Consider the following 22,126-nt stretch of genomic DNA (forward strand, 5'->3'; position numbering starts at 1 on the left):
CTTTCCCCCAACGGGTCTCCTCACCTGCAGGCAGAGGACCCGACCTCAGACACATGCCGGCCCCGAGAAGGCTGCCTTCCTCCCCAGCTGTACTCTCCTGCCTTCGCTCTGGAGGCCACTGGGGCTTCCCCGACCCCAGGCCAAGGCTTCCAGCTCTAAGGCTCAGCCCGAGCCGGGATGGGACGGAGGCACTCAGGGGACTGTGTGTTAATACCTGGGGCGCTGGGTGCCTATCCAGCCCTGACACCTCCGCAGGGCCCCCTCCGACCCTCTGGGGGTGTCCCAGGGTAGCTGTGAAGAGGAGGGGCCGCTGGGCTTGGGTGGTGCCTGGAAGCAGTGCTCTCAGGGTGGCAGCTGTAACCCTAGGGGCTCTGTTCAGGATCAGAAAGTCTGGCTCTTCAGGTCCTGGGGGAGTGGACGTGAGGACTGCCACGGGGGGGGGGGGGGGGGGGGAGCACTGGCACCTCTGTGCCTTCTGGGGGCAGGAGTGAGCCCCTGGCGGAGCACTACCATGTGGCCGGCTCTGCCTCCTCCGGAGCAGCGAGGGCCGAGTTCACCCCAAAGTGGCCTCGCCCGCCAGGCAGGACACCGGGACGGGGGGGATGGGAGGGGCAGGGCGTCCCACAGAGCCAGGCCGACTCTTAAGACCTCCTTGGGTCTTCAAAAGCTTTTATTGGATGGTTCTGTCCAGAGAGGGAGACGTGTGCACAGGGCTGTGGGCAGGCAGGCCTCCAGCTCCCCACACCTCCGGAGGGTCTCTGGGCCAACCGCTGCGTGTCGGCTGCATGTCACTTCTCCAGGGGCGCGTAGTTGAGCAGCTTCTCGATCAGGTCCACGTGGGCCAGCAGCATGCGGCGGCAGCAGTAGCGCTTCAGGCCCAGCGCGTCCAGGGCATCCCTGCAGGCCAGGAGAAAGCTGATAGGGCCTGGCCCGGGCTGGAGCAGACGCAGCTCAGCGGCTGCAGGGTCGTTCCTCGGCCCTGCTCCCAGAGTCGAGGAGACACGGCCCATCACTCTCAAGGCCTCTGGTGTGCACAGGTGGCAGCTTGGCAAAGGGGAGGCGAGGCTGGGCGGCCCCTGCCCGTGACCTCCCAGGGATGGGTCCTGTGCAGGTGCCGGCGGTAACTCACACTCTGCTCGCTCTAGCAGCCTCCTCAGAGCCGGGCGCCAACACCCAGCCCATCCATTGCTTCCCTGTTTCCCGACATGCCAGCACCGAGAGCCTACGGCTCGCTTGCGGGCACACCCCAGGGCCCAGAGGTTCAAATATGATCAGGGCACGGCGCCGGCCCCACAGGAGCCAAACGTCAGACTCTAGTCAGGGCAGAAATTCAGACATGGTGCTAACTGCAGTGCCAAGGGGCCAGCACAGGAAAAGGACCCCCACTCCCCAACGACCGCCCGCGGATGAGGGCTACGCGGTTAGTAAACTTGCCCCGTGTAATTGGTAAAAACCAAACGAGTCTACAGAACGTGGGGTGGGCCTAACAACGGACAGCAAGTGGAGAGAGGAGGCCGAGGCCTTATTTGCGGAGTAGGCGCCGAGACTCGCGAGGATGCCTAGAAGCCCCCGACACGAGCGGCTTCGTGCCCAGCCCCCCTCCCCTCCTCTCCCCGGTCTGCGGGGTGGCGGGGACTGCTTTTCTGAGCACACACCCGGAGAACAGCGCCGGAAGAGACTCGCGTACTGAACGCCTCCAGGGTCACCTGGACTCTGACGGGAGTACTGCTGGCCCCCGCTCCGCAGGCCGGGACCCGCCGACCCCAACCCCCCCGCGGGCTGGCGGCCCGGGAAGCGCTTCCCGACCGCGCCGGAAGACCCCCTCGCCGGCCCGGCGCCTTACCCCTCGGTGTACTCGGCCTGCAGCAGCCCCAGGTAGGCCTCCCACTTGTTGCCGACGATCTTGCCGCACGTGAAACAGCGAACAGGGATGATCATGGCGGCAGCGAGGCAGCCAGCGGCCAAGCGCCTAAATCCCACGGCGCTTCCGCCTGCGGCGCTGGCCCCGCCCCGGGCGCGCCCATAGCATGGGGGGGTGACCGTCCCCTCCCAAACTCCCCCGCCCGGCTCGCCCTTCGCCGACCGGCCTTGCCCGTCCCGGTGCCGTCAGTATCCGCTACCCGCGGCGGCGAGTTTCCTCCGCGCGGATCGGGGTTCCCGGGGTCCACACTGCCGCGGCAGTAGCAGATGGAGACCCCCGTCTGCCGCTTTGGTACGTCCCGATCTACGGCGCCCGGGCAGGGCCGGAAGGGCCCGGCGGCGGCGTTCGCTTTTCTCGTGTGCGGATGACTGACAGCTGCGCGGCGGGCTGAAGGCGCGCACAGGTACAGCGCCCTCGGCGGGGACGCAGCTGGGGTCCCGCTGCCCGCGCGTCAGAGCCGGGACCAGCTCCGAACCCGGGCCCACGAGCTGGCGCGAGTTTCGGGCCCCGAGTGTGGAGCCCGAGCGGATTCGCAGCAACAAGTTGCGCTTCGGGCGGGGGGGCGCGGCGACCCCCGCAGGCGCGGAGAGCGGCTGACCTGCGGCCAGTGCGTGCTGGGCGACAGGAAAGGAAGTCGCCCCTGCCCGCGGACCCCCAGGGGTCTCTGCGCTGAGTCTGTGGGCCCCCCGGGGTCGCCGCCCGGCCCGATCGCCCACTAATGATCCCGGCCCGGTAGTTGGCCGTATCCTTGACGGCGGGAGGGTGCGGTGGAAGCGACCAGACTGGCGGCTCCAACCCCTGGCGCTGCTTCGATCCGTCTCGCCCCTGTCCCTCCTCCCTTCTTCCTGGGCAAAGGGCTGAGAGAGGGTGCGGGAAGGGGCTAGCTGCACGCGTCGCAGGCCAGGCTGTGTTGGGTCGGTTGCCTGTGATCTGGGAACGTCGGACCTGTGCGGGCGGGGAGGGTGGTCAGGGGGTCGTCGTGGGTGCAGTGTCTTTTGAGCTGAACCTTGAAGAGCCATCCCGAGTGTGTGTGAGGGAGCAGGACCGTCCAGCACTGGGAATCCTTAGGCAGAGGTCTGGAGGCGGAACCCATGGGAACGCTTTTGCTCTTGGGCCAGAGTAGATGCCATGTGGGAGCTGGAAGTGACGGCTCAGGAGCCCCGACAGACTGAAAGGGAGGGAGGCTGTATCTCTGGGAATGAGGTGGGGTTAGTCTCATAATTCTGAGGCTGGGGCCTGGGGGGAAGGGCCGTGTACAGTGAGAAGTAGGGAAGCCTCCCTGGAGGAGGTGAGCTTTGGGCCAAGGAGGAGGGCGGATGTGTGCACAGTGGCGCTTGTGACTTAGGGAGCCCTGCGGGCTCTCAGCACCAGCGCTTGTTGGGGTGGGTGGGGCCAAGCTGGCCCCAGGCATCAGCTAACGGTCCGGCTTTCACTGAGGTCCCCAGGGTGCTGGAGAGGCTGGCCAGAGCTGCTGCCCGCCTGGACTTTGTGTCCCCACCTTCGCCCACCCTGCCACGTGCAGAGCCACGTGCAGAGGCCACTTCCCTGCCCACCCCTTCCCAGGCGGGCTGGACGCACATCCTGCCTTGAGTCACAGGGGCCTGGGGTCAGACCCAGGCTCAGCTGCAGAGGCGGCCGCGTCTGCGGAGGTGAGGGAGACGGGGGACCTGGGATGCCAGCTGGCGAGAGCTGGGAGTGGGAGCGGGTGTGGGCAGAAGGCTTCCTGGAGGAGGGGCCGCCTCTCGCCCAGCGGTTGTTTACTCCCAGGGAGGGAGGACAGGGAGCCAAGTGGACATTCCTGGAATTCTGAGAGCTGCGTGTGGACTGGGGGGGCGGTGGCAGCCTCTCTCCAGCGTCCCGATTTCCCAGGAGAGGCCGTGGGGGCGGCCTGGCTGCGTGCGGGCCCCACACTCACGTGCAGAGGCGCCCTGGGGCACTTGCCCCTCCGGCTCCACTCCCCTGGCCCAGGCCTGGCCACACTATACCAGAGGCCCCGCGCGCCTCCGAGGTCAGCCCTGCCCCCTGCTCAGCGGCCCTGGGTGGCTCTGTCCTTCTGTGTGTGCCGCGGGGAGCAGGCCGGAGTGGGCAGGAACAGGAGGGGTAGGGAGGGAGAGCTGCGCTCACATGCGGTTTGGAACCCGTGAGCCTGTTTCCTGCTGGAGAAGGGTCACTTCGGGGCAGGCGGGGCACAGGGGAATTGGGCACTGAGGTTTATGCTGAGACCCTTGGCCCCGAGTGTTGTCCTGGAAACAGGCTGGCCTCGGGGACAGCGCTGTCCCCAGGAGTCAGCTGACGGGCCCCCTGGTCCTGCTTCGCAGCCTCTGCTTCCCCCGTCTGTGCAGTGTGGGTGGAGCAGAAGCTGCCCGGCTGGAGGGCCCCGATCCTGGCTGTGTAGGCCTGGGGTCCTGGGCTCAGCGCCGAGTCCCCAAAGCTTTGGGTACACTTGTGCTCACAGGGGGCCACACGAGTGTGCTCAGACCCTGACCCAGGCTCAGAGGGATCGCCCACCTGCTGCGCCCAGAACAGCCCTCTCTGCCACAGGGGCTGGGGCGTCTGGAGTGGTGGCGTTTGCAGGTGAGCCTGAGGCTTGGCCTAACCTCCCGACCCTGTGGGCAAGCCTGAGCTCCTGGTCTTTGGGGGTGCAATTCGATTCGCCGCCTGGCCCCACGTGGGGCTCCATGAGGGCCCTGGGTGCAGTGGGCTGTCAGTGCCTGGGGGTTGCGCATATGCGGTGGGCATCTGAGAAGGATGCTCCTAGGGCCTGTGGGGGGTGGGAGGAGGGGAGGGTTGGGGGGAGGCCCTGAGCCTGGGGTTGGCCTCGGTGGGCCAGGAAAAAACTCGGGGCCCCTTGGGGGCCTCTTCCATGGGGACCCCTCCCCTGGGGTTGTGTCGGGCAGTGGCTCCTCCCAGGCTCGGGGTGTGGAGGCCAAGCCGGCGAGTGCCTGCCCCTCCCCCAGGTGGGGGCCTGGGTGGGCCTGGGGCCTGCGGGGCTGAAGCAGCAGCAGGAAGGCCGACACCACAGGCCTGTTTGTGTTGGCGGGGCCTCCTGGCTCCTCAAAGCCGTCCTGGAGCCGGGGGCCCCGGGTGGGCGGGCCTGCTCTGCTCTCCACTCTGAGCTGCCCTGCTGGGGTTGCCGCTCTGCCGCTGCGGCTCAGGGCGGCCGTGCCACTGGGAACCGCCGTCTGCCCCGGGCCCCCAGGTCCACGTGGGCAAGCTCTGTGCCGGCGTCGGAGGAGCTCTCTTTGCGTGGGACCTTGGTCTGGCCAGGTGGGTGCTCACGCTACCCCAGGGCCCCCACCTGCCTCCACCCCGGCCCCTGGAGGGTGCTCTTTCAGCCCTGTCCCCGTGGCCTGTGTGCGTGCCATCCCCGGGACGCAGGCATCCTCCAGAGCACACACCTTGTCCTCAAAGGCAGCACAGAGCAGGGAGTGGGGTAGGAAGGCTTCCTGGAGGAGGAGGCTGGGCCTGGGGGAGTGAGAGAACTGGTGCCATCCGGGCCTGCACCCATGCCCTGACTGCAGGCTCATATCTGGGTGGCCTAAGATGGGGTGGGGGCCCAAAGGTGGGGAGGTCACTCAGGGAGGGTGGGGGGCTGCCTTGGTGGTGGGGGCTGGGAGTGGGGACAGCCGGCGGTGTTGGCCATGGGTCTGCTTCACACGAGGGGGCCCAGGAGGGCTGGCAGCCCTGGGGGGTGTGGTGGAGCTGCCCCAGGGCCTGAGCCAGAGGCCGGCCTGACGCCCAGGGCACACAGACAGCCCTAGGCCCACACGGGAGTGGGGCTGTGATGGGTGTGTTTTCGCCTTTGCGGGCTGCCGGGGGCTCTGGCCCCTCAGCTCCTGGGGATTCATCAAAGAACGTGGGCAGCCGTGTCCCTCCCGCTCCCCGCCCTTGGTCCCCCCTCAGGATGCTTCATCCCCAGCATGGCAGGCGCTGAGGGCTGGGGTCCCAGGGGCCCTGGGCCCAGGTGCCACCTCTCCCCACCACGGTGGGTGCTGCTCAGCCCTGGAAGTGGGGTTCAGAGGGGACAGGTCTCAGGCTGCCAGGGCCTCCTGGGCTCTGGGGCTTCACGTCTGCCCCAGGTGTGGGTTTCAGTGGCCTGGCTGGCAGAGGGCCACCCACAAGGGGGTGGACGTGCACAGGTGCCAGTGTGGGGCTGGAGCCTCTGCCGAACGCTCCTGCCCTCGGGCTGCTGGAGGACCACCTGCCCCAGCCCCCAGGAGCCCCGGGGCTGAGGGTGAGGTGTGGGGAGCGTGGCTAGGATGCCTTCAGAACCCGCGTGAGCCTGCGGTCCCCTCCCTGCGACCCTGGGCCGGTGGGGAGGACAGGATTCCCCTGTGCGCGCCGATGGGGGATTGATGGGCTCCTGATGGGCTCCGTGGGGAGACCCCGAGGCTGGTGGCTCAGGGCATCTGTCTGCCAGGGGCGGGGTACGGGGTGCCTTGGGGAAGTCTCAGGGGTCTGGGACCTCTGGGGGCTGGACAGCCCTCAGTCTGCGTGTCCCCGTCTCTGAACACGTGTGTTCTCTGCGTGCATGTCCCCGCTTGGGCACCCTTGTGTCGGCCTGGGTGTCTCAGGAGGCCAAGTGACCGGAGGGTGGGGTGCAGCCTCCTACCCTGACTGGGTCACTGGTTGGTGCTCTGATCCTGAGTCTAGGCCACAACCTCCTGTCCCCCAGCTGCCCCCAGCCCCAGTGAGGACTGGGTCCTGAGCGGAGGGCCTGTCCTCAGCCCTGCAGAACCTCCTCCGAGGCTGCAAACCAGGTGCCCCAGGCCTCCATTCTGCCCGTCCTTCCTCCACAGAGCTCTTGCTTCGGCCTCGCTGACTGCTCACCTGCCGGCCGGCCAGCCTTCCAGGCCCCAGGCACAGCCTGCCTTCCTTCCTAGGGAAGCCCAGGTATGTCCCGGGCCCGGTGGGGTGGTGGGGGCGGCCCTGGGCTGCCTCCTGCTCTCGCTCACGCCTGGCCTAAGGGTCCTGCGGGCTGGATGCTCTCCTGGGCCCAGGCCAGCCCGAGGCCGAGCCAACCAGATGTCACCGTCTCAGCGTGTCTCACAGGTCCCACTGCTGGAGGAAGGGCTGGACTCTGGGGATGGGGCCCCGGGGGCCCGGGGGCTGGAAGCGCCTCCCCAGGCAGCCTAGATGCGCCATCCTGGCCCTGGAGGCCGTGGTTGAATTTTCTGGTTTCATCTCAGCTCAGCCCCACCGGCTCACCAGGTTTCAGAGATGGGAGAAGGGCTGGTGGGCGCTCTGGGGGCTTTGGCATGGCATTGGCTGAGCGAGGCGGGGGAGGGCATCCTGAGTGCTGAGCCCGGTGTGGAATCCAGGCCACCTCCCATCTGCCCCTCCCGCCCCTCCCACCCTGGGAGCTGGGCCGGGGAGACACACGTGCCTTGGGTCCTCCTTTGCCCACGTGTGCCTGCGCGTGTGTGCCAAGCACACTCCTCTGTGCACTGGGACTCTCAGCGCCCCCAGTGCCCATCCCTGGCCAAGGGAAAGGTGGCCAGAGGCTGCCGAGGGTCACCAGCCACCACCTGCTTCCTGGGCAGAGCTGTGGACAGTGGTGTCTCTCTGCAAGGGCCTGGACAGGGGCCCCCCAAGGCTTGCTTCTCCACTGGGGCCCTGGTGCACGGTCACTGCCGCGTACCCCGCCAGGGGCCCAGACGGCCAAAGAATCCTTGACAGAGGACAGGGCAGAGGGGCTGCAGTGGGGCCCTGGCCGGCCAGCAGTGTGGGCCTGGCCGGGACCTCTGTTGCCACTCCCTGCCAGGGACATTGCCCTGGGGCCTTGAGCTGCCGTTCTCCTCAGAGCCCTGGGGGTGCGGGGGGGGGTGCCCACAAGGGGGTTGCAGGGGTCCTCGGGGCCTCACAGGGCTGCCAGACCTCCCTGGGCCCCCAGCCAGGCTGAACAGACATCCTGCGGACCCAGGCACCCTCCGTCTCTCAGTCTATCACTTTGTGGCCTATGGGCCCCCTCCCCTCCCCTCCCCCCTCCTCTTCCTTCTCATCCCCCCCGCTTCTCCTCCCTCTGTCCCCCTCCTCATCCCTCCCCCTCCTCTGCCCTCTGAGTTCTGCTGACCTTGCCCAAGTCCTTCCTCTTGGACTTCAGTTTCTGGGCCATCCGACGGGGTGGATACTCCCAGCAGGCGGTCTTGGTGAAGTGACAGGGTTAGACCCAGCCCAGGGCACAGGCGGCCTCGGTGCCTGCGGTAGCCGCCCTGCCCCAGCCTGGCTCCCCGTGTGAGCTGAGAGGATGAGGTCGGGCCTCTGGGCTGCAGGCCCAGGGCAGACAGGGAGGGGCCCCCGGGGCCCATGCTGATGGCTTCTCCTCACACCCCAGGAGCCCACCTGCGACACTGGGGACTGCTGGGGACTGCTGGGGACGTGTGCACATCTAGGCTGCTCCTGGTCTATCACCTGGCTTGCGTCCCAGCTTGAGTCCATGTCTGCTGTGTGTGTGGATGTGTCTGGGAGGGGCTGGTACAAAAAATTATGGACCATTGCAAGACAGTGGCAGTAGAGGGTCAAACCAATGAGGGGTCCTGTGTGACTGCACATGTCACATGCCCATGAAGCTGGCCCTTCTCTCTCCCTGCCCAGGGAGAAAGGACCAGGGCAGGGGGCAGGCTGAGCCCGCCCTGACTGGGCAGGGGCCAGGAATGGGCAGCCAGCCTTGCCTGGGGTCCAGCCCCAGGTATCAGGTGACAACTCCTGCACTCCTGGTGCCCTGCCTTCCCGTTAAGTCTGAAAACCTCCCCCCTTACCCTGCAGAGGGACCCACCCTTCCAGCACCCAGGGTACCCTCTCGGCTAGTTCTCCTTCACCTGGGCCCCTCTCAGGGCTTCTCCTGCAAACTCCCCTCCCAAGATTGCCCCCACCCCCGCCCCAGGATACCCCAGGCTGGGCCCTGTCCCATGTGAGCTGTGGGAGCTTTGGGCGCAGCCCTCTTCCCGCCCACGGTGGGCTCCTTGGACAGCGCACCCCGGTGTGATCGGCTGCGTTCCCCGAGCTACCTCGATCTGGGGCTAGAGGCCTGGGCTGGCGCGGCCCCAGGTCGCCACCAGACAGCAAGTGGGTCACCCCTCATTTGCATAGCGCTTCACGTTTGGCGTGCGGTCGGAGGTCTGCGAGGCGGGCTTCGAGACGAGGGCGGGGCGTGAGACCCCGCGCGCAGCGCTGCCGGGACCCTCGGCCCCCGCCCCGCCGGCGTTCCCCGGGGAGCGGGGGGGCGCTTGCCGGAGCCACAGGGGCGCCGGCGCGGGCGGAGGGCTGGGGGCGGGGCGGGGGCGCCGGCGCGGGGCTGCGATTGGCCGGCGCGGGGCGGAGCGGGTGGACTTGCGGGGCGGGGCCTCGAGGAGGGGCGGGCCCGCTCGGGGGCGGGGCCTTCCCGGATTGGCGGGCGGGCCGGTGCGGGGTGGGCCGGGCCGGGGCCAGGGCTGCGGCGGGAGGGCAGGTGTCCGGGGCCCGCCGCGGGTCCGAGCGGAGCGGCGCGCCGGGTGCCTCCGCCGGCCGGGGCGCAGAGCCTGGGGCGGCCCCGGCGGCCCCGCGCGATGCGCCGCTCGAGCACGGACGAGTCCACGTACCGGCGCAGCCCGTCGCCGCCGGGCAAGGAGCCGGGCTTCGCGCGCGGCGGCCCCTTCTTCGGCCTGCACGCCAACCCCGGCCCCAAGGCGGCCCAGGCGCGCTACACGTCGCCCAAGGGCAACAAGTACGTGGTCTTCTACCTGGACCTCTCCTTCATCTTCCTCCTAGAGCTGAAGCGCTGCAGCATGGCGCGCGGCTGCCTCCAGGGCGTCAAGTACCTCATGTTCGCCTTCAACCTGCTCTTCTGGGTGAGTGGCGGCGGGCCCGGGGTCGCCGCTCGGGCGGGGGTGCGGGCAGGACACCCGGGTCGTAGACTAGGGGGTGTGCCGGGGGCGGCTGCTCGGCGGGGGTGGGGGCGGGACTCCCAGGACGCAGCCTGGGGGGTGCGCCTCAGGTCTCCGCTCCCGCTGGGGGCTGGGGCTCGGCCGGCCCGTAGGGAGGGTTTCCGGGGCCTCGGGGGTCCGCCGAGCCTCTGCACTCTGGGCAGCCGCCCTGCGTCCTCTCCCCTCTCTCCCTTCCCACGACCGGTCCTGCCCGCGCCTGCCGCAGGACGGCCGCGGGCCCTGCGCCTGGCCTCTGCCGGGTTTGAGCCCCTGTCAGTGTGCAGAGTCGCGGGTGCCTTCCTCCGTCCCCTTCCCGCCCTCTTCGTGGGGGCAGCCCGCGCCCCTTGCTCGCTCCCTTCCGCAGCGGACCGGCCCACCAGCCCCCAGGGACCACGCTTGGGGCGGGGCCGGGGGCGGATGGTCCGGTCTCCCGAAGCTGTGGGAAGGGAGAGGGCAGGTGTGTGGGTGAGCGCCCCGGCGGGGCCAGACCCCGAGCAGGACCCTGCGCCAGCAGCAGAGGTGTCTGGCCTCTGCGCCTCCTCCACCACGGTGGGGGGCGCTTCGGTAACTTCTGCTGAGGTGGGTTGGGTTTGCTCCTCCGAGGTGCCATGTCCAGGGTAAGAGGTGTTGCTGCTGCAGGGTGCCCCCTGCCCCCCGCAAGACTGGAGGATAGAGTTGCCCCTCAGCCCCAAATGGCAGGGAGGGTGCTGGGCTCCGGCCGTGGCAGGTGTCACACCTGACCAATTGGAGCAAGCTTGGCCAGGCCTGGGCTCCACTGGCTGGTCTGGGGGAGGGTTGGTGGGGAGACGTGCCAAGGTCACTCCCTGCTGCCTCGTTCGTTAACTCCTGATTCCACCCGCCTTCCACTCCAGGTTGGGAGGGGATGTGGCGTTGGCTCCGGCCTGGGTCCTGGACCCCAGAAGGAGGCTGTCATTTGTCAGCTCGTACTGAACGCTCTGGAACCCAGGGCCAGCTTTCTGTCCCTCCTTCTACCCTGGGCCTGGCTTGGGAAGCGGGGGCTGCTGGGAGGGGTGGCCAGCCTGTGAGGCTCCTGCCCCGGGTGCGCGCCTCCAGAAGGGTCACCTGCAGGGTTTGTCCCCTGCCAGGGCTCCTGGGAGAGCGGGCTGGGCCCAGAGCAGAGGAGTCCCCGGAGCCAAGGTGGGTGCAGCTGGAGCTCTGCCGGGCGTGTGAAGAGGGGACTCTCTTCTCTTGGTGGGGACGTTGACCAGATGCAGGGTGCGTTGCAATGAGCAGCTGGCAGGGTCAGCATGACCTAGGCAGTGTGACAGGAGAAGGCTGCAGGTGATGATGTGACCAGAGCTGGCAGCCATAGGTGTGATAAGGTGGCGGGTTGATGCGGCATGGGCAGTGGTCCCGGGAGGTGGGCAGCACCTGCTTCTCCCCTTACCTGCCACCTGCTGGTGCGGAGAAGGGGTCCTCAGAGCAGCCCACCCTCACGGGTCCCCTGAAGAGCCGTCCTTGCCCTGTGACCCCCCCCCGCCAGCCGCAGGGGTGGACACGCTCCCCAGATCCCTGCACGGATGAGGTTCTCGACCCAGGAAAGAACCGAGCAGGAGCCCCTCGGACCCTCCTGGGCTGGAATGTCCCATTTCCCTTTCTTACCCGGTCACACCCCCCGCCTAGCACACCGGGCCCACTGTGGCCTTGGCCCTCCTTCCACCCCAGCTTGGTGCCCTCGTGGGGCTCTGAGACCTGGGCATCAGCGAGGGGGCCACTGGGACATGTGCTGGGGCCAGGGGTGGTGACAGTGGCCAGGAGGCTGGGGGTGACATCCATCCCACCTCATCCCTGTGCAGCTGCCAGCTAAGACCTTCCTGCCGGTGCCAGAGGCTGCAGTGGGCAGGGGGTGTGTGGCTGTGACTCCCCTTCCCTGGGACCCTGGCTCCTTTGCTGTTGGGGGTGCTGAGCCCCCCAGGATATATCTAGTTTTGCCCCCACTCTGTTTCCCACTCGCACTGGGAGACAGAACCCCCCCCCAGGGTGTCAGCCTCCCCACCAGAGCTGACCATGGGCGTGGGGGCCATGCTGGAGGGGCCCGTGGGCTGGAGACCCTTGCTGTGTGGGTCCTGACTCCAGTTGCCGGACCAGGCGAGCCCTAGCTCGTGGGTGGGGTGGGAGTGGGGGCTGTGCCCCGTCCTGGGTATGGCCCCTGAGGGAGTGGGTGCTGGGGGCCCTGGGAATGAGAAGAGTGAAGGGTGCAGGTGCAGAGGCTGTGGGGGAGCAGGGAGGTGAGGGGGTCCTGGGGCCTCCTGGGAGAAGTTGAGGGGAGGTGGGAATGAGGGTCCCAGTTGTGCACCTGCTTGGAGGTCAAGGTGCAGAGGCCTCCCCGGCCCCTGCCGGCACCCCCTTCCCTCTGAATTCACCTCAAAGCGCCCATTCTCCACGGGCAGAGCCCCCTCCAGGTCCTCTCCCTGACCCCGGCCCCTCAGGCACCTGCACACCTGGCAGGTCTCTATTCCTGGACTTGAGCCTGACACTTCAGGCAGTGCCGCCTCCCCACCTGCGCCCCTCCCTGCTCAGTGCAGGGTAGGGGGCTGAGGATGGGGCGGCCCGGCCTTGGAGGCACTGACTCTACGTATGTGCCCTGTTGGGTGGGTTTTCTCTGGGGCCCCAGATGGGGTCTGGGAGAGCAAGTTTAGGCCTCCAGCCTTGGGTCCCAATGAGGCCGGAAGATGTCACCCATCTGTCCGGGGGGGGGGGTTGGCCTGCCTGGTCTTGCAGGTCATCAGCTCCTTGGTGACAGCAGGAAACAGGCCTGCCTGTTGTCCCGTGCTTGCAGCTGGGGTGTCCTGAGACAGAGCCAGGAAGGCGCAAGCTGGCAGAGGGGCACCTGGGGGGTGCTGTCGGGCTCCTCAGAGCTGCTGACCCTCAGAGCTACACCGCAGCAGCCTGGCCCTCGCTGGGCAGGGACAGCTCCACTGGGGAGGAGGCCTCACAAATGTGGGCAGCGTAGGGCCAGGGGCCTGGAGCCGGAGGCGGGGGTCCCCTGGAGAGGGGGTGGGGGAGGGGAAGGAGGCGCTCTCCCAGCTCTGGGTCTGGCTGCGCGGGGCCCCGCGGCCCAGCGCCTCCCGGATTTGGATCTGCTGGGCTCTGCTCCCCCGCCCCATTCTTGCCTCTGGGCTGCTCCCCTGCGATGTCGCCGGGCCGGAGTTGGGGCAGAGCCCTGCCTGCCCGCTCGATTTCTGCTGCCCAGGCCTCCCGGGCCCCGGGCAAGTCCTGCTGTCCTCAGTCCGCCTGCAGCAAATGGGGCCCCGCGTGTCCCCTTTGGCGTTAAGAGACCGAGGCCAGGCCTGCTGTCACTGGCCTCTGGGCAAGGTGCCCTGGGTGGCAAAGGGGCTCAGAAGAGCTGGAGGACCGCCTCCCCGAGTCCCCCTGCAGTTGGGGAAACTGAGGCATGCCCAGGGCGCTGTGCCGGAGGTCAGGGGATGGGGAGAGACCTCAGAACCCTGGTTCCTCTTGGCCCTGGCCTTTGTGCGGCCTGGCTGCGATGGCCGGGGGAGGGCAGTGGGGGTCCTGCCACCTGGGGACCACAGGCAGGGTGGGCGGACGGGCAGCGGGTGTGGCTCCTGGGCTGTCCTGGCCCAGTCACGCCAGGACATATCACCAGACAGCTGTCCCGCACCAGCTTCTGTCCTTGTGGCCAGCGGCTGGCCGGCTGGACAGATGGGGACTCTGGGGCAGTGGTACAGGGTCTCCTGCTTCTGGTCCCCACCCCCCGCCCCCTCTCTGCTGCTGTGGGGAAGGCGGACACACAGTCCCCTTCTCAGCAGTGCAGCTCTTAGCAGCGAGTCAGTTGGTGGCTTGTCCAATGGGTTGGGGTGGCAGTGGTTGGTCAGGGGCTCTGCCTGCCCAGCTGTGGGCTCCAGCCAGCTCTGGTCCACCCAGTGACCCAGATGGGCCGCATGGAGCCTCCAAGAGAGCCCCCAGAGGCCTTCCTGCTGGGAGGAGGGCGTGGGCAGAAGCTTCTAGATGTAAAGCAGAGGTGGAGTGGGCTGCAGGTCAGTCTGGGGCAGAGAGAGATAGCCTGAGCTGCTGGGGGGGCAGGGGGCCGTGGAGAGGCCAGGAGGTTCCACACCCGAGGCCCTGCCCCCTGTGTGCCCTGAGGGTCAAGCCAGTGAGGTGCCAGGGCCTGGCCCGGCCACGGCCCTCCTCCTTGGACCCTGGCCTCGGGGAGTCCCTGGGCGGTGGGGCCACCTCCCTGATGGGCCAGAGCCTGGTCCCCTCATCTTCGAGCCTTGAGGGCACCATGACGTAGATTTAAGTGGATGGCACAGAAATTGTCCTCCAGGGAACAACATCTGGCCAGAATGGGGAGTGTCCCCTGGGCCCAGAAGGCCCGAGCGCCTCTGCCCAGTCCTCTCTGCCTTGGACAGCTGCAGCCCTGACTCCCGGCGCGCGGGACACGTCTGCCATTCCTGAGCTTCACGTAGCCGGGCTCTCCCCCTCCCCCGTGGCTGGTCTTGGCTGGGAGGGGCGTGTCACCCACCATGCCCACCCCCACCCCAGGGCTGTGGGCACCCAGCCCTCCAGTTCAGAGACTTGGCCAGCTGCCCGGCCATCTGCCACGCTGAGCCATGTGACTGGAGGGGCAGCACCTGCCCAGCCCCAGGCCAACCCGAGAAACAGAGACAGCAGGAAGTGGGGAGCATGTGCCGGGTGCTGGGGCTGGGGACAGGTGGGGACAGTGGACAGGGCGAGTGCTCCAGGTGTGTGGGAGGGAGACAGAGGCAGTGGGTGGGCTTCCTGGGCTTCCCTCCCAGGCCTTCGCGGGGTTGGGTTGGGGTCTGCTCCCAGGCCCCACCTGGGCTTCTCTCTGGCCCCGGAAGGGCTGGGAGGTGCAGGGCGGCCCCCACTGCTGACGCCCGGGCCACCAGTCCTGGGAGAGACCTGGGACCGCTCGTCCTGCGTCTGTTGTTCTGAGTCTAACAGGGCCCATTTTCTCCTGTCCTGGAGGCTGTAATTTTCCTGCCAAAATGTTTTAAAAGCTGCATACGCAGAAACATTTTCGAAATTACAGGTAATTTTGGCTGCCACGTGCATTCGTCCTGCTAGCGCGTGCGTCTGGGAGCTCCCGCTGACTGGTCTGGGTGGATGAGCTTCGGGGCAACGCGCCCGTGACGTGCACGTGCAGTCGGTGGCACTGTGCGGGGGTGAGGCGTCTGACGGCGTGGGAGTGTGTCCGTGTCACAGCCGGCGGGGGTCTCTTGCCTCCACCTCTCCGGGCCCAGGCGCCCGTGCTTCCTGGGGTCTTAATTAAAGCAATGCGTTTCCGCCAGGGCCCCCCCAACCTGGCTGGACCCGCACGGCTGCTCTGCCCGCAGCGTCCTCCCGGTGCCCTTCCAGGCGTCCCGCGGGCCGAGGGAGCTCAGAGGGGCTCGTTTTCCTGCTGACAGGAGCCTTCACTGGAGCTGGCGTCCTTGAAGACAGAGCCAGACGGGCGGGCTGCTGGGTTTTAAGTAACGATTCTCCCCGTGGCGCCAGCACCTCCCTCTGCAGAGGCAGCCCCACCCGCCCCGCCGTGTCGCTGGCCTGGGGGCTCACTCCCAGAGTGGGTGCTATGAGCTGGGTGGGGGGCCTGGCTGGCCGGGGCAGTCACTCTTTCCCTTCACCAGCTTCCTCCGTGGAGAGGCTTCCTCAGCCCCTGCCCATCCCCCGGGCCGGTCCCTCTGCCCAGGGCCAGGCAGAGGCCAGGGGAGCCCTCTCTGCACGGACTCACTGGGTGCTCCCCAGCTCCAGTGTCCTTGGAGGTCCCTCGAGACCGGGGACGCCCCTCGCTCGGTCCCCAGTTCTTGCCTGCAGGTCAGGTGGGAGATTGAAGGCGTAGGCACCTGCCCAGCCTCGCCCGTGCCCCGTGGTGGGCCCTGGGCCGGCGTGGGGTGCCCAGTTTTGCTCCCTGCCGGGCTTGCCTGCAGTCAGCACCGTGGACAGCTCTGCTCCTGGGGCTGCTGTGGGGGGCTCACCCCCCCCCCCCCACAGATGCAGGTGCACTGTGCTCCGGCCCGTCCGGGGCTGTGCCAAGCCCGGCTCTGGCGAGGATGACCCTCCGGGCCTCACCTGCTGTCAGTGCTGCTTTCTCAGCCCCGGCCACACGGCCCAGGCTGTGGGCCCCACCCTGCCTTAGGGCGGGATGGACAGGCCAGGGCAGGAGGAGCCCTATCAGGTGCCCAGGGCTGCCCCGTCCCCGCCCTGAGCCAGCATCCGGAACACGTGTTGCTTCTAACTCTCAGACAGAAGCTCTTGGGTTCTGGGAAGGTGCAACGAGGGACAGAGAGGAGCCCTGCATTTGCCCTAAGCTGACCAGACGCCCACCAGGGGGTGGGCATGCCAGCCTGGGGGCTCTCCTGCCTCGCTCAGCCAGCCTTGGGCAAGGCCCAGCGGGACCTCAAGCACCAGCAGGAGCCCCTGGCCGTTCGGCCCTCAGGCTGGGGGCTGTGTGCCCCCGCGACTGCGGTCTCCTGCCAGCCTGGCTTAGGGCACGTGTGTGCTCGCCGGGGGCTTAGTGAGAGTGGAGCAGCGCCTGCCCCACCCCTGCAGCCAGGGCTGGGGGGCTGGTGGGGGCAGTGGGACGGCCTCCTTGGGCGGGGTCTCGGGGCCCATCTGGCCTAAGTCGTGGGGTCCCTGCCGGGGTCGAGACCAGGCATTGAGAAGGCTCCTGGGCCCAGGGGTGCAGGCCCCCATGACCCGACCAGTCCTGGAGGGGGGCGGGGACCCCCGGGCTACCTGGCCTTCCCCAAGCACTCAGTTCAGGTGGCCTCCCCGTGCCCAGGCTGCCGGAGGCCCTAGGCTGGTCAGCATTTGTGGCTCCACACAGGAGCCACAGTGCTCTCTGCCCACCTGGCCCTCCCCTGCGCCCCGCCGGGCGTCCCGTCATCACGGAAGGCCCGGAGGCCTCCCTGGACGCGCCGCCGCCTGGCTCTCTCCCCGATCGTCCTTGTGTGCTGACCGATCTCTGTAGTAACGAGCCATCGTGAGGTGCACTGAACCCTGCAGGGGTGGGGGAGGCACAGCCGGGGCGGGGGCTCTGGGGGCAGCTCTTCGTGGGGCGTGTGTGGGGCGCGGGACGGGGCTGGGAGGCCGGCGGGGCGGGCTTCTCACCGGCCCCTCTCTGCCTGTCCCGGGACCCCAGCTAGGAGGCTGCGGCATCCTGGGTGTCGGCATCTGGCTGGCTGCCACGCAGGGCAACTTTGCCACCCTGTCCTCCTCCTTCCCGTCGCTGTCGGCCGCCAACCTGCTCATCGCCACCGGCACCCTCGTGATGGCCATTGGCTTCGTGGGCTGCATCGGCGCCATCAAGGAGAACAGATGCCTTCTGCTCACCGTGAGTGGGGCGGGCCGGGGCGGGGGCCTCGCCGCCTTCTCCCTTCGCCGCAGCCCCGCCCTCTGGCTTCCCCGGACCCTGGCGTCGGAGATGGATCTGGGGCAGGACTCGTCTCCGTCCTGGGGACTGCTGCTGACGATGAAGGGAGGGGCCCTGCTACCAGTGTGGTCGGCAGAGGCCGCGGCAGGCCGCGAAGCACCTGCTTCAAGCGGGGCCTTTGTCTGAGGAGCCCTTGCCGGGGTGGGCAACCCCCCCTCCGGGTCTGAGCAGGTGGGCCCGGCTGTGCAGCTCCCCCAAGTGTCCAGCATGCTCCAGATGTCCCTGCAGGGCTTGGAGCCCTCGGAGCAGCGGGTAGGGGTGCAGCTGGGCCCCGGGGGTGAAGGGGGACACTGCAGCATGTCTGGGACCCTGTCCCGGGCCCTTCCCATGGGTCACTTGGGTCTGGGGCCGGTGACCCCGATTCCTGCGCTCAGATTGAGGGGGGACCGCTTTGAGGACCCCGGGAGAGAACCAGGCCCGATCCCCTTTCCCCACCCTGTCCAGAAGCCCCTGGGGGCAAGGCGGGGCTTCACAGAGGGTGGTGTGCCCCCTGGCCCTGGCTCCTGGCCTGTCTGCCCTCTTTTCTGGGGGAGTGACGTGGCAAGAACAGCAGGGGCCGCAGGCTGTCCCCCCCTGCTCAGCCCCACCAGGGCACCAGGGCTGTGCCTCCGAGGGAGCTGGTGTGGGGGGAGCCCCTGGTGGGCAGCTCGTGTAGTCAGGGGTGGGGGCCTCTCCAGCTTGGTCCCGCCTGTGTGGGCACTGGCCACCCCTGGCTGCCCTGTGGGATGTGGCCTGGGGTCCCTCCCTGCCGGGCCCCCGGGGCATCGTCCCACCTGGCTGCCCGTCAGGAGGAGGATACACGTATGGAGCACACGTGGGTGCGCCACGGCCGAAGCCTGGGCTCTGAGGTGGGGTGAGACGTGACGGCCCCTGGGGTGGAGACGGGCCTCCGAGGGAGGCGGGGCTCCACGAGGGGCCTGGCGCTCTCTGGGCCCGCGCCCTGGGGCCAGGTCGGGCCTGGTCGCTGAGGCTGGCGGTCCTTGCCTGCAGTTCTTCGTGGTGCTGCTGCTGGTGTTCCTGCTGGAGGCCACCGTTGCCGTCCTCTTCTTCACCTACACGGACAAGGTGCGCCCCCACCTCGAGTGTGGGCTCCGGCCTCCCCACCCGTGAGGGCAGCGGGCGGAGGAGCGCAGTCAGAGCCCCGCAGCTGGGAGGACAGACCCCCGGACCATGGCCGTGGCTTTGGTGTAACCATGACTCCGCTGGAGGCTCTGGCACATTTCCGGCCCTCCGGGCACAGCGGCGCGAGGTCCGGGCCGGCGGGCAGGGCCTCCCTCGCTGCTGTCGGTTGGATGAGAAACATCCCCACCTCGGGGGTTATGTACACCACCGAGGGCCCGTGTGCCGGTTTTATTCTCTGGGTTAGACTCCAGGACTGCTACGTTTTGTTCACCTGTCTTAGCTTTGGGGGCAGGGAGCTCCCTGTTGGCGCCCGTGTCCCTCTGCCCACCCGCTCCCTGGCACCTCCCTCCTTTCTGCTCCAGACCCATCCTGGGGACTCCCCGCCCCAGCCCCGGCCGTTCCTCTGGGGGGGCCTGGCTCCTTTACCAGACCATGGTCTGGGAGCCCACATCTGGGCGCTCGGCTCTCCTGGCCTCTCGGCAGACAGCACAGGACGTGGGGGTCCCCACCCATATTAACGGGCATGCCCCCGAGCACTCCATCTGTACCTTACTGACCGGGACTCGTGCTCCCGTGTGATCAGGGCGCCCGGGGAGACCCTGAGGCAGAGGCCCGAGCCGGGTGGGGGCTCCCGGGAGGCAGTGACTCCGGGGAGGGGAACAGAAGGCCTGGGGTCTGGACGAGGTCGGTGGAGCTTTCGCCGGGTGGTCCTGCTGTTCCGCAGATCGACAGGTACGCCCAGCGGGACCTGAAGAAGGGCCTGCACCTGTACGGCACCCCGGGCAATGTGGGCCTCACCAACGCCTGGAGCATCATCCAGACCGACGTGAGTCTGGGCGGGGCCCGGGCTCGGAGGGGGCGTGGCCCGCTGCAGGCGGACCAGGCCCCCTGACTGTGCTGCTTCGCAGTTCCGCTGCTGCGGGGTCTCCAACTACACCGACTGGTTCGAGGTCTACAACGCCACACGCGTGCCCGACTCCTGCTGCCTGGAGTTCAGCGAGAGCTGTGGGCTGCACGCGCCTGGCACCTGGTGGAAAGCGGTGAGCCTGTGCCCTCTCACCAGCCCCCGACCCCGGGAGCTGGGGTGGAGGGCGGGCCCCGCAGTCCCTGTGACGCCTGCTCTTCCTCCAGCCGTGCTATGAGACGGTGAAGATGTGGCTCCAGGAAAACCTGCTGGCCGTGGGCGTCTTTGGGCTGTGCACAGCCCTGGTGCAGGTACGCGACAGGGCCTGCCGAGGGGCCACCGCGACCCGTCCCATTCCCCCGTGGCAGGGGCACGACCCATCGCCTCTGTCGAGGGCCGGTGGGCACTGGGCCAGCCCTGTTCCCGCAGCCCCTACCCAGTGGCCGTGGTGATCTCAGGTGCAATCATGGGCAGAGGACGGCTGCTGGGGGTCTGGCTGGGCACCCCTGGGCGCTGAGACCCACCCAGTGGAGCCCAGGGTGGCCGAACCCAGCTTGAGGCAGGGGCAGGTCTGGGGTCTGTCAGGGCCAGGCCCTGCCGGGGGCTCCCGCGAGGGTGGGTGGGGTCCGGCCGCGGTCCCTGGAGCAGCCCTGCCCAGCCCCGCCCGTCTCCGCAGATCCTGGGCCTGACCTTCGCCATGACCATGTACTGCCAGGTGGTGAAGGCCGATGCCTACTGCACGTAGGCTGCTTACCGCCCGCCACCCCGCTTCGCTGCCAAAGGACGTCGCCCACTGGGGGGATGACACCTGCCCCCCACTGCAGGACCTCTCGCCAGCCCGGGCGCGGGGCAGGGAGCAGCGGGCCTGTGAGTGCCGCGCCCGCGCCTGGGCTGGGGGCCGGAGGGGCCTGGGAGCTTGACGCCCCAGCATCCTCCCGGCGGTGCTTCCCCCAGGGCAGCGGGCAGGGTGGGAGGCGCGGGGCGACCGCTGGTCCTGGTCCTGGTGCTCAAGGCGGGGCTGCAGCCCCGTCACCCACATTCCACAGCCGCACCCCGCGGTGGGCCAGGCCTCCGGGGCGCCTTGATAAAGCGCGTGGGCAGCAGCCCCCCCCCCGTGTCCCTCACTGCCCTGCCCCCGGCGGGCCACACTCGGGCGGCCCTGTGCGGTCGAGGATTCTCCACCCACTGACCTGCACAGACCCCGCCGCCGCCGCCGAGCCCCCCTGCCCACCGTTGGGGGCTCCTGCGCCCCCAGCAGACGGCAGATGAGCCCTGAGCCTCGCTGACCCACCCACCCCTGCGGGTGCTACGGACGCCCCCCAGTCCTGACGTGGGGAGGCCCCACAGAATGGAGTTGAGCTCCCCTTTTTCTGTTCTCTTTCTAGTCCTGGGATCTCTGCCCCCTTGTCACTCTTGATTTTGCAAATAAAGCCGGCTGGCAGGGGTGAGGCAGCTGTCACAGGGCCGCGAATCAAGGGCAATGGTTAAACTGCATCAAACCACCTCAAAGAGCGGGTGGCGCTACCTGAGGTCAGGGCCAATGGGAGGAGGGCGTGGGTCTGGGGTTCAGGCTGGGGGATGGGCCTCTCCCAGGGGTCAGCTGTGAGGCATCTGACCCCCCCAAACTGCACCCCATCATCTCAGTTTCCAGACCCTGTGCCCCACCCTCTCACGTGGCAGACCTGCCTGGTGGTACCCGGTCCCCATTCCCGACACCCCCGCCCCTGGCCCATCAGGCCCCACCTGTCCTCACACCACAGATGTCACCAGAACCCAGGGGCTGTGCCAGCAGAAGCAACGTACAGCTGGCAGGTCAAGGCAGCAAAACCACACTGGTGCCCAGGCACCCAGAGCCAATGACGAAAGGAAGTGAGAACGAGCTGCCAGCGCCTGCCGCCCTCGGGCTGGCACCTCTCTCCAGCTGGCTCAGGTTGGAGCCCCTGTTGGGCAGTGCGGGTCCCCACGTACCTCAGTGCAGAACTGCAGACGGGACCTCACACCCCGGCTCCACCGAGGTCCCACAGGGACGCGCAGGGCCTGTCTCCTCGGGGCCGACTCCACGGCCGCCGGCCCGCACTGACGTGTTTCCCAGGCTCACCCTTCTCCCCTGTGGGCGCCCGGGGTGTCTCCGGGGTGCCCAGGCCCCCTCTCCCAGCCACCCCCCACGCCAGAGCCCAGCTTCCAGGCAACCATGGCTAGCACCCTGTCACCTCGACTCACGTCCACAGACAGACTCGCGTCATGGGTGCCTAACCCCTACACAGACACTCCAGAACCCAGTGCCCCTCCCGTCGGCCCTTCCGAGCCGCGTGACCAGCCAGGGCCCAGAGCTCTGCTCTCCGGCCCACACTCGGGCCCCGGGGACACACACAGCTAAGGGCACCGACTTTGCGTGAAGACCCCTCTGCAGCCCCATCCAGCCTCCCCTCAGGCCCAGTCCCACCTCCCAGCCCAGATCTGAGGGCCACTGCCCTGCCCCCTCACAACAGCAGGCTGGCAGGGGTGGCCCAGGGGGCCTCTGCACAGGTGGGGGAACCCGCCTAAAGCCCGCCCTGGCAGATGGGGGCTCCCCAGGTGGGCTGTAGCCCCAGCCAGAGCCCCCACCCACACTGTGACCGTGGTCCTTCCTCAGGACAGACAGACCCGAGGGCCCTGCCAGGCCATAACCCCAAGGACAGACACTCACGTCCTCAGAACCCTCTCCCAATCAAAGCAAGAGGGGGGCGCCAGGTACCTGCTCAGCCCCCTACAAGCTTTGGCCTCACGGAGTCCCCAGGCAGCGCCAGGCCTGCTCAGCGTGATCACAGGGCTTGGCGTGCTGAGCCCCCAAGGTTTACCCC

The 22,126-nt window shown here is 68.5% G+C and overlaps 3 protein-coding genes and 1 long non-coding RNA gene across 15 annotated transcripts; 1 reads left to right on the forward strand and 3 right to left on the reverse strand.

The window, feature by feature from the left end:
• Positions 1-652: 652 nt before the first annotated feature.
• POLR2L (RNA polymerase II, I and III subunit L) lies at positions 653-1,971 on the reverse strand. Its single transcript, XM_003122384.6, has 2 exons — positions 1,844-1,971; positions 653-897 (listed from the first exon to the last, which is right to left on the reverse strand). Exons 1-2 carry the CDS (start codon positions 1,936-1,938, stop codon positions 789-791), a joined length of 204 nt encoding a protein of 67 aa, XP_003122432.1. The 5' UTR covers positions 1,939-1,971; the 3' UTR covers positions 653-788.
• A 137-nt stretch (positions 1,972-2,108) lies between these two features.
• Positions 2,109-20,745, forward strand: TSPAN4 (tetraspanin 4). Of its 12 annotated transcripts, none has more exons than XM_021082578.2 (11): positions 3,527-3,570; positions 4,377-4,495; positions 5,121-5,188; positions 6,721-6,814; positions 9,668-9,747; positions 16,970-17,161; positions 18,251-18,325; positions 19,107-19,208; positions 19,291-19,422; positions 19,514-19,597; positions 19,963-20,745. In XM_021082578.2, exons 5-11 carry the CDS (start codon positions 9,685-9,687, stop codon positions 20,029-20,031), a joined length of 717 nt encoding a protein of 238 aa, XP_020938237.1. In that variant the 5' UTR covers positions 3,527-3,570; positions 4,377-4,495; positions 5,121-5,188; positions 6,721-6,814; positions 9,668-9,684; the 3' UTR covers positions 20,032-20,745. The 12 variants fall into 12 exon arrangements, with proteins under 12 accessions (XP_084866539.1, XP_003122444.2, XP_005652829.1 ...); XM_085010411.1 differs by lacking the exon at positions 3,527-3,570 and adding an exon at positions 3,809-3,929; XM_005652770.4 differs by lacking the exon at positions 5,121-5,188.
• Positions 2,225-8,989, reverse strand: LOC102159969 (uncharacterized). Its single transcript, XM_085010416.1, has 3 exons — positions 8,897-8,989; positions 7,995-8,066; positions 2,225-2,866 (listed from the first exon to the last, which is right to left on the reverse strand). The coding sequence occupies exons 2-3, from the start codon at positions 8,034-8,036 to the stop codon at positions 2,225-2,227; spliced, it is 684 nt and encodes a 227-aa protein (XP_084866542.1). The 5' UTR covers positions 8,037-8,066; positions 8,897-8,989.
• On the reverse strand, positions 14,779-17,118 carry LOC146405006 (uncharacterized). Its single transcript, XR_014836676.1, has 2 exons — positions 16,939-17,118; positions 14,779-15,259 (listed from the first exon to the last, which is right to left on the reverse strand). It is a non-coding gene; the product is annotated as an uncharacterized LOC146405006 (long non-coding RNA).
• Positions 20,746-22,126: the final 1,381 nt, after the last annotated feature.

The sequence above is a fragment of the Sus scrofa genome, chromosome 2 (genome assembly GCF_054392235.1).
Source record: "Sus scrofa isolate SSC_HxYL_T2T_F1_AM1 chromosome 2, Sscrofa_HxYL_maternal_Yorkshire_Landrace_v2.0, whole genome shotgun sequence".
NCBI lineage: Eukaryota > Metazoa > Chordata > Mammalia > Artiodactyla > Suidae > Sus > Sus scrofa.

What these genes read in the sequence shown, in the direction of transcription:
- POLR2L (XM_003122384.6), bottom strand. Translation starts at nt 1,938, where the DNA reads ATGATCATCCCTGTTCGCTGTTTCACGTGCGGCAAGATCGTCGGCAAC. An exon ending in CAGGCCGAGTACACCGAGGG is followed by an intron (nt 898 to 1,843) that starts GTAAGGCGCCGG and finishes CCTGGCCTGCAG; the next exon opens with GGATGCCCTGGACGCGCTGG.
- TSPAN4 (XM_085010405.1), top strand. Translation starts at nt 9,466, where the DNA reads ATGCGCCGCTCGAGCACGGACGAGTCCACGTACCGGCGCAGCCCGTCG. An exon ending in ACAGATGCCTTCTGCTCACC is followed by an intron (nt 17,162 to 18,250) that starts GTGAGTGGGGCG and finishes CCTTGCCTGCAG; the next exon opens with TTCTTCGTGGTGCTGCTGCT. An exon ending in GGAGCATCATCCAGACCGAC is followed by an intron (nt 19,209 to 19,290) that starts GTGAGTCTGGGC and finishes GCTGCTTCGCAG; the next exon opens with TTCCGCTGCTGCGGGGTCTC.
- LOC102159969 (XM_085010416.1), bottom strand. Translation starts at nt 8,036, where the DNA reads ATGGCCCAGAAACTGAAGTCCAAGAGGAAGGACTTGGGCAAG. An exon ending in AGAGGAAGGACTTGGGCAAG is followed by an intron (nt 2,867 to 7,994) that starts GTCAGCAGAACT and finishes CCGCCCGCACAG; the next exon opens with GTCCGACGTTCCCAGATCAC.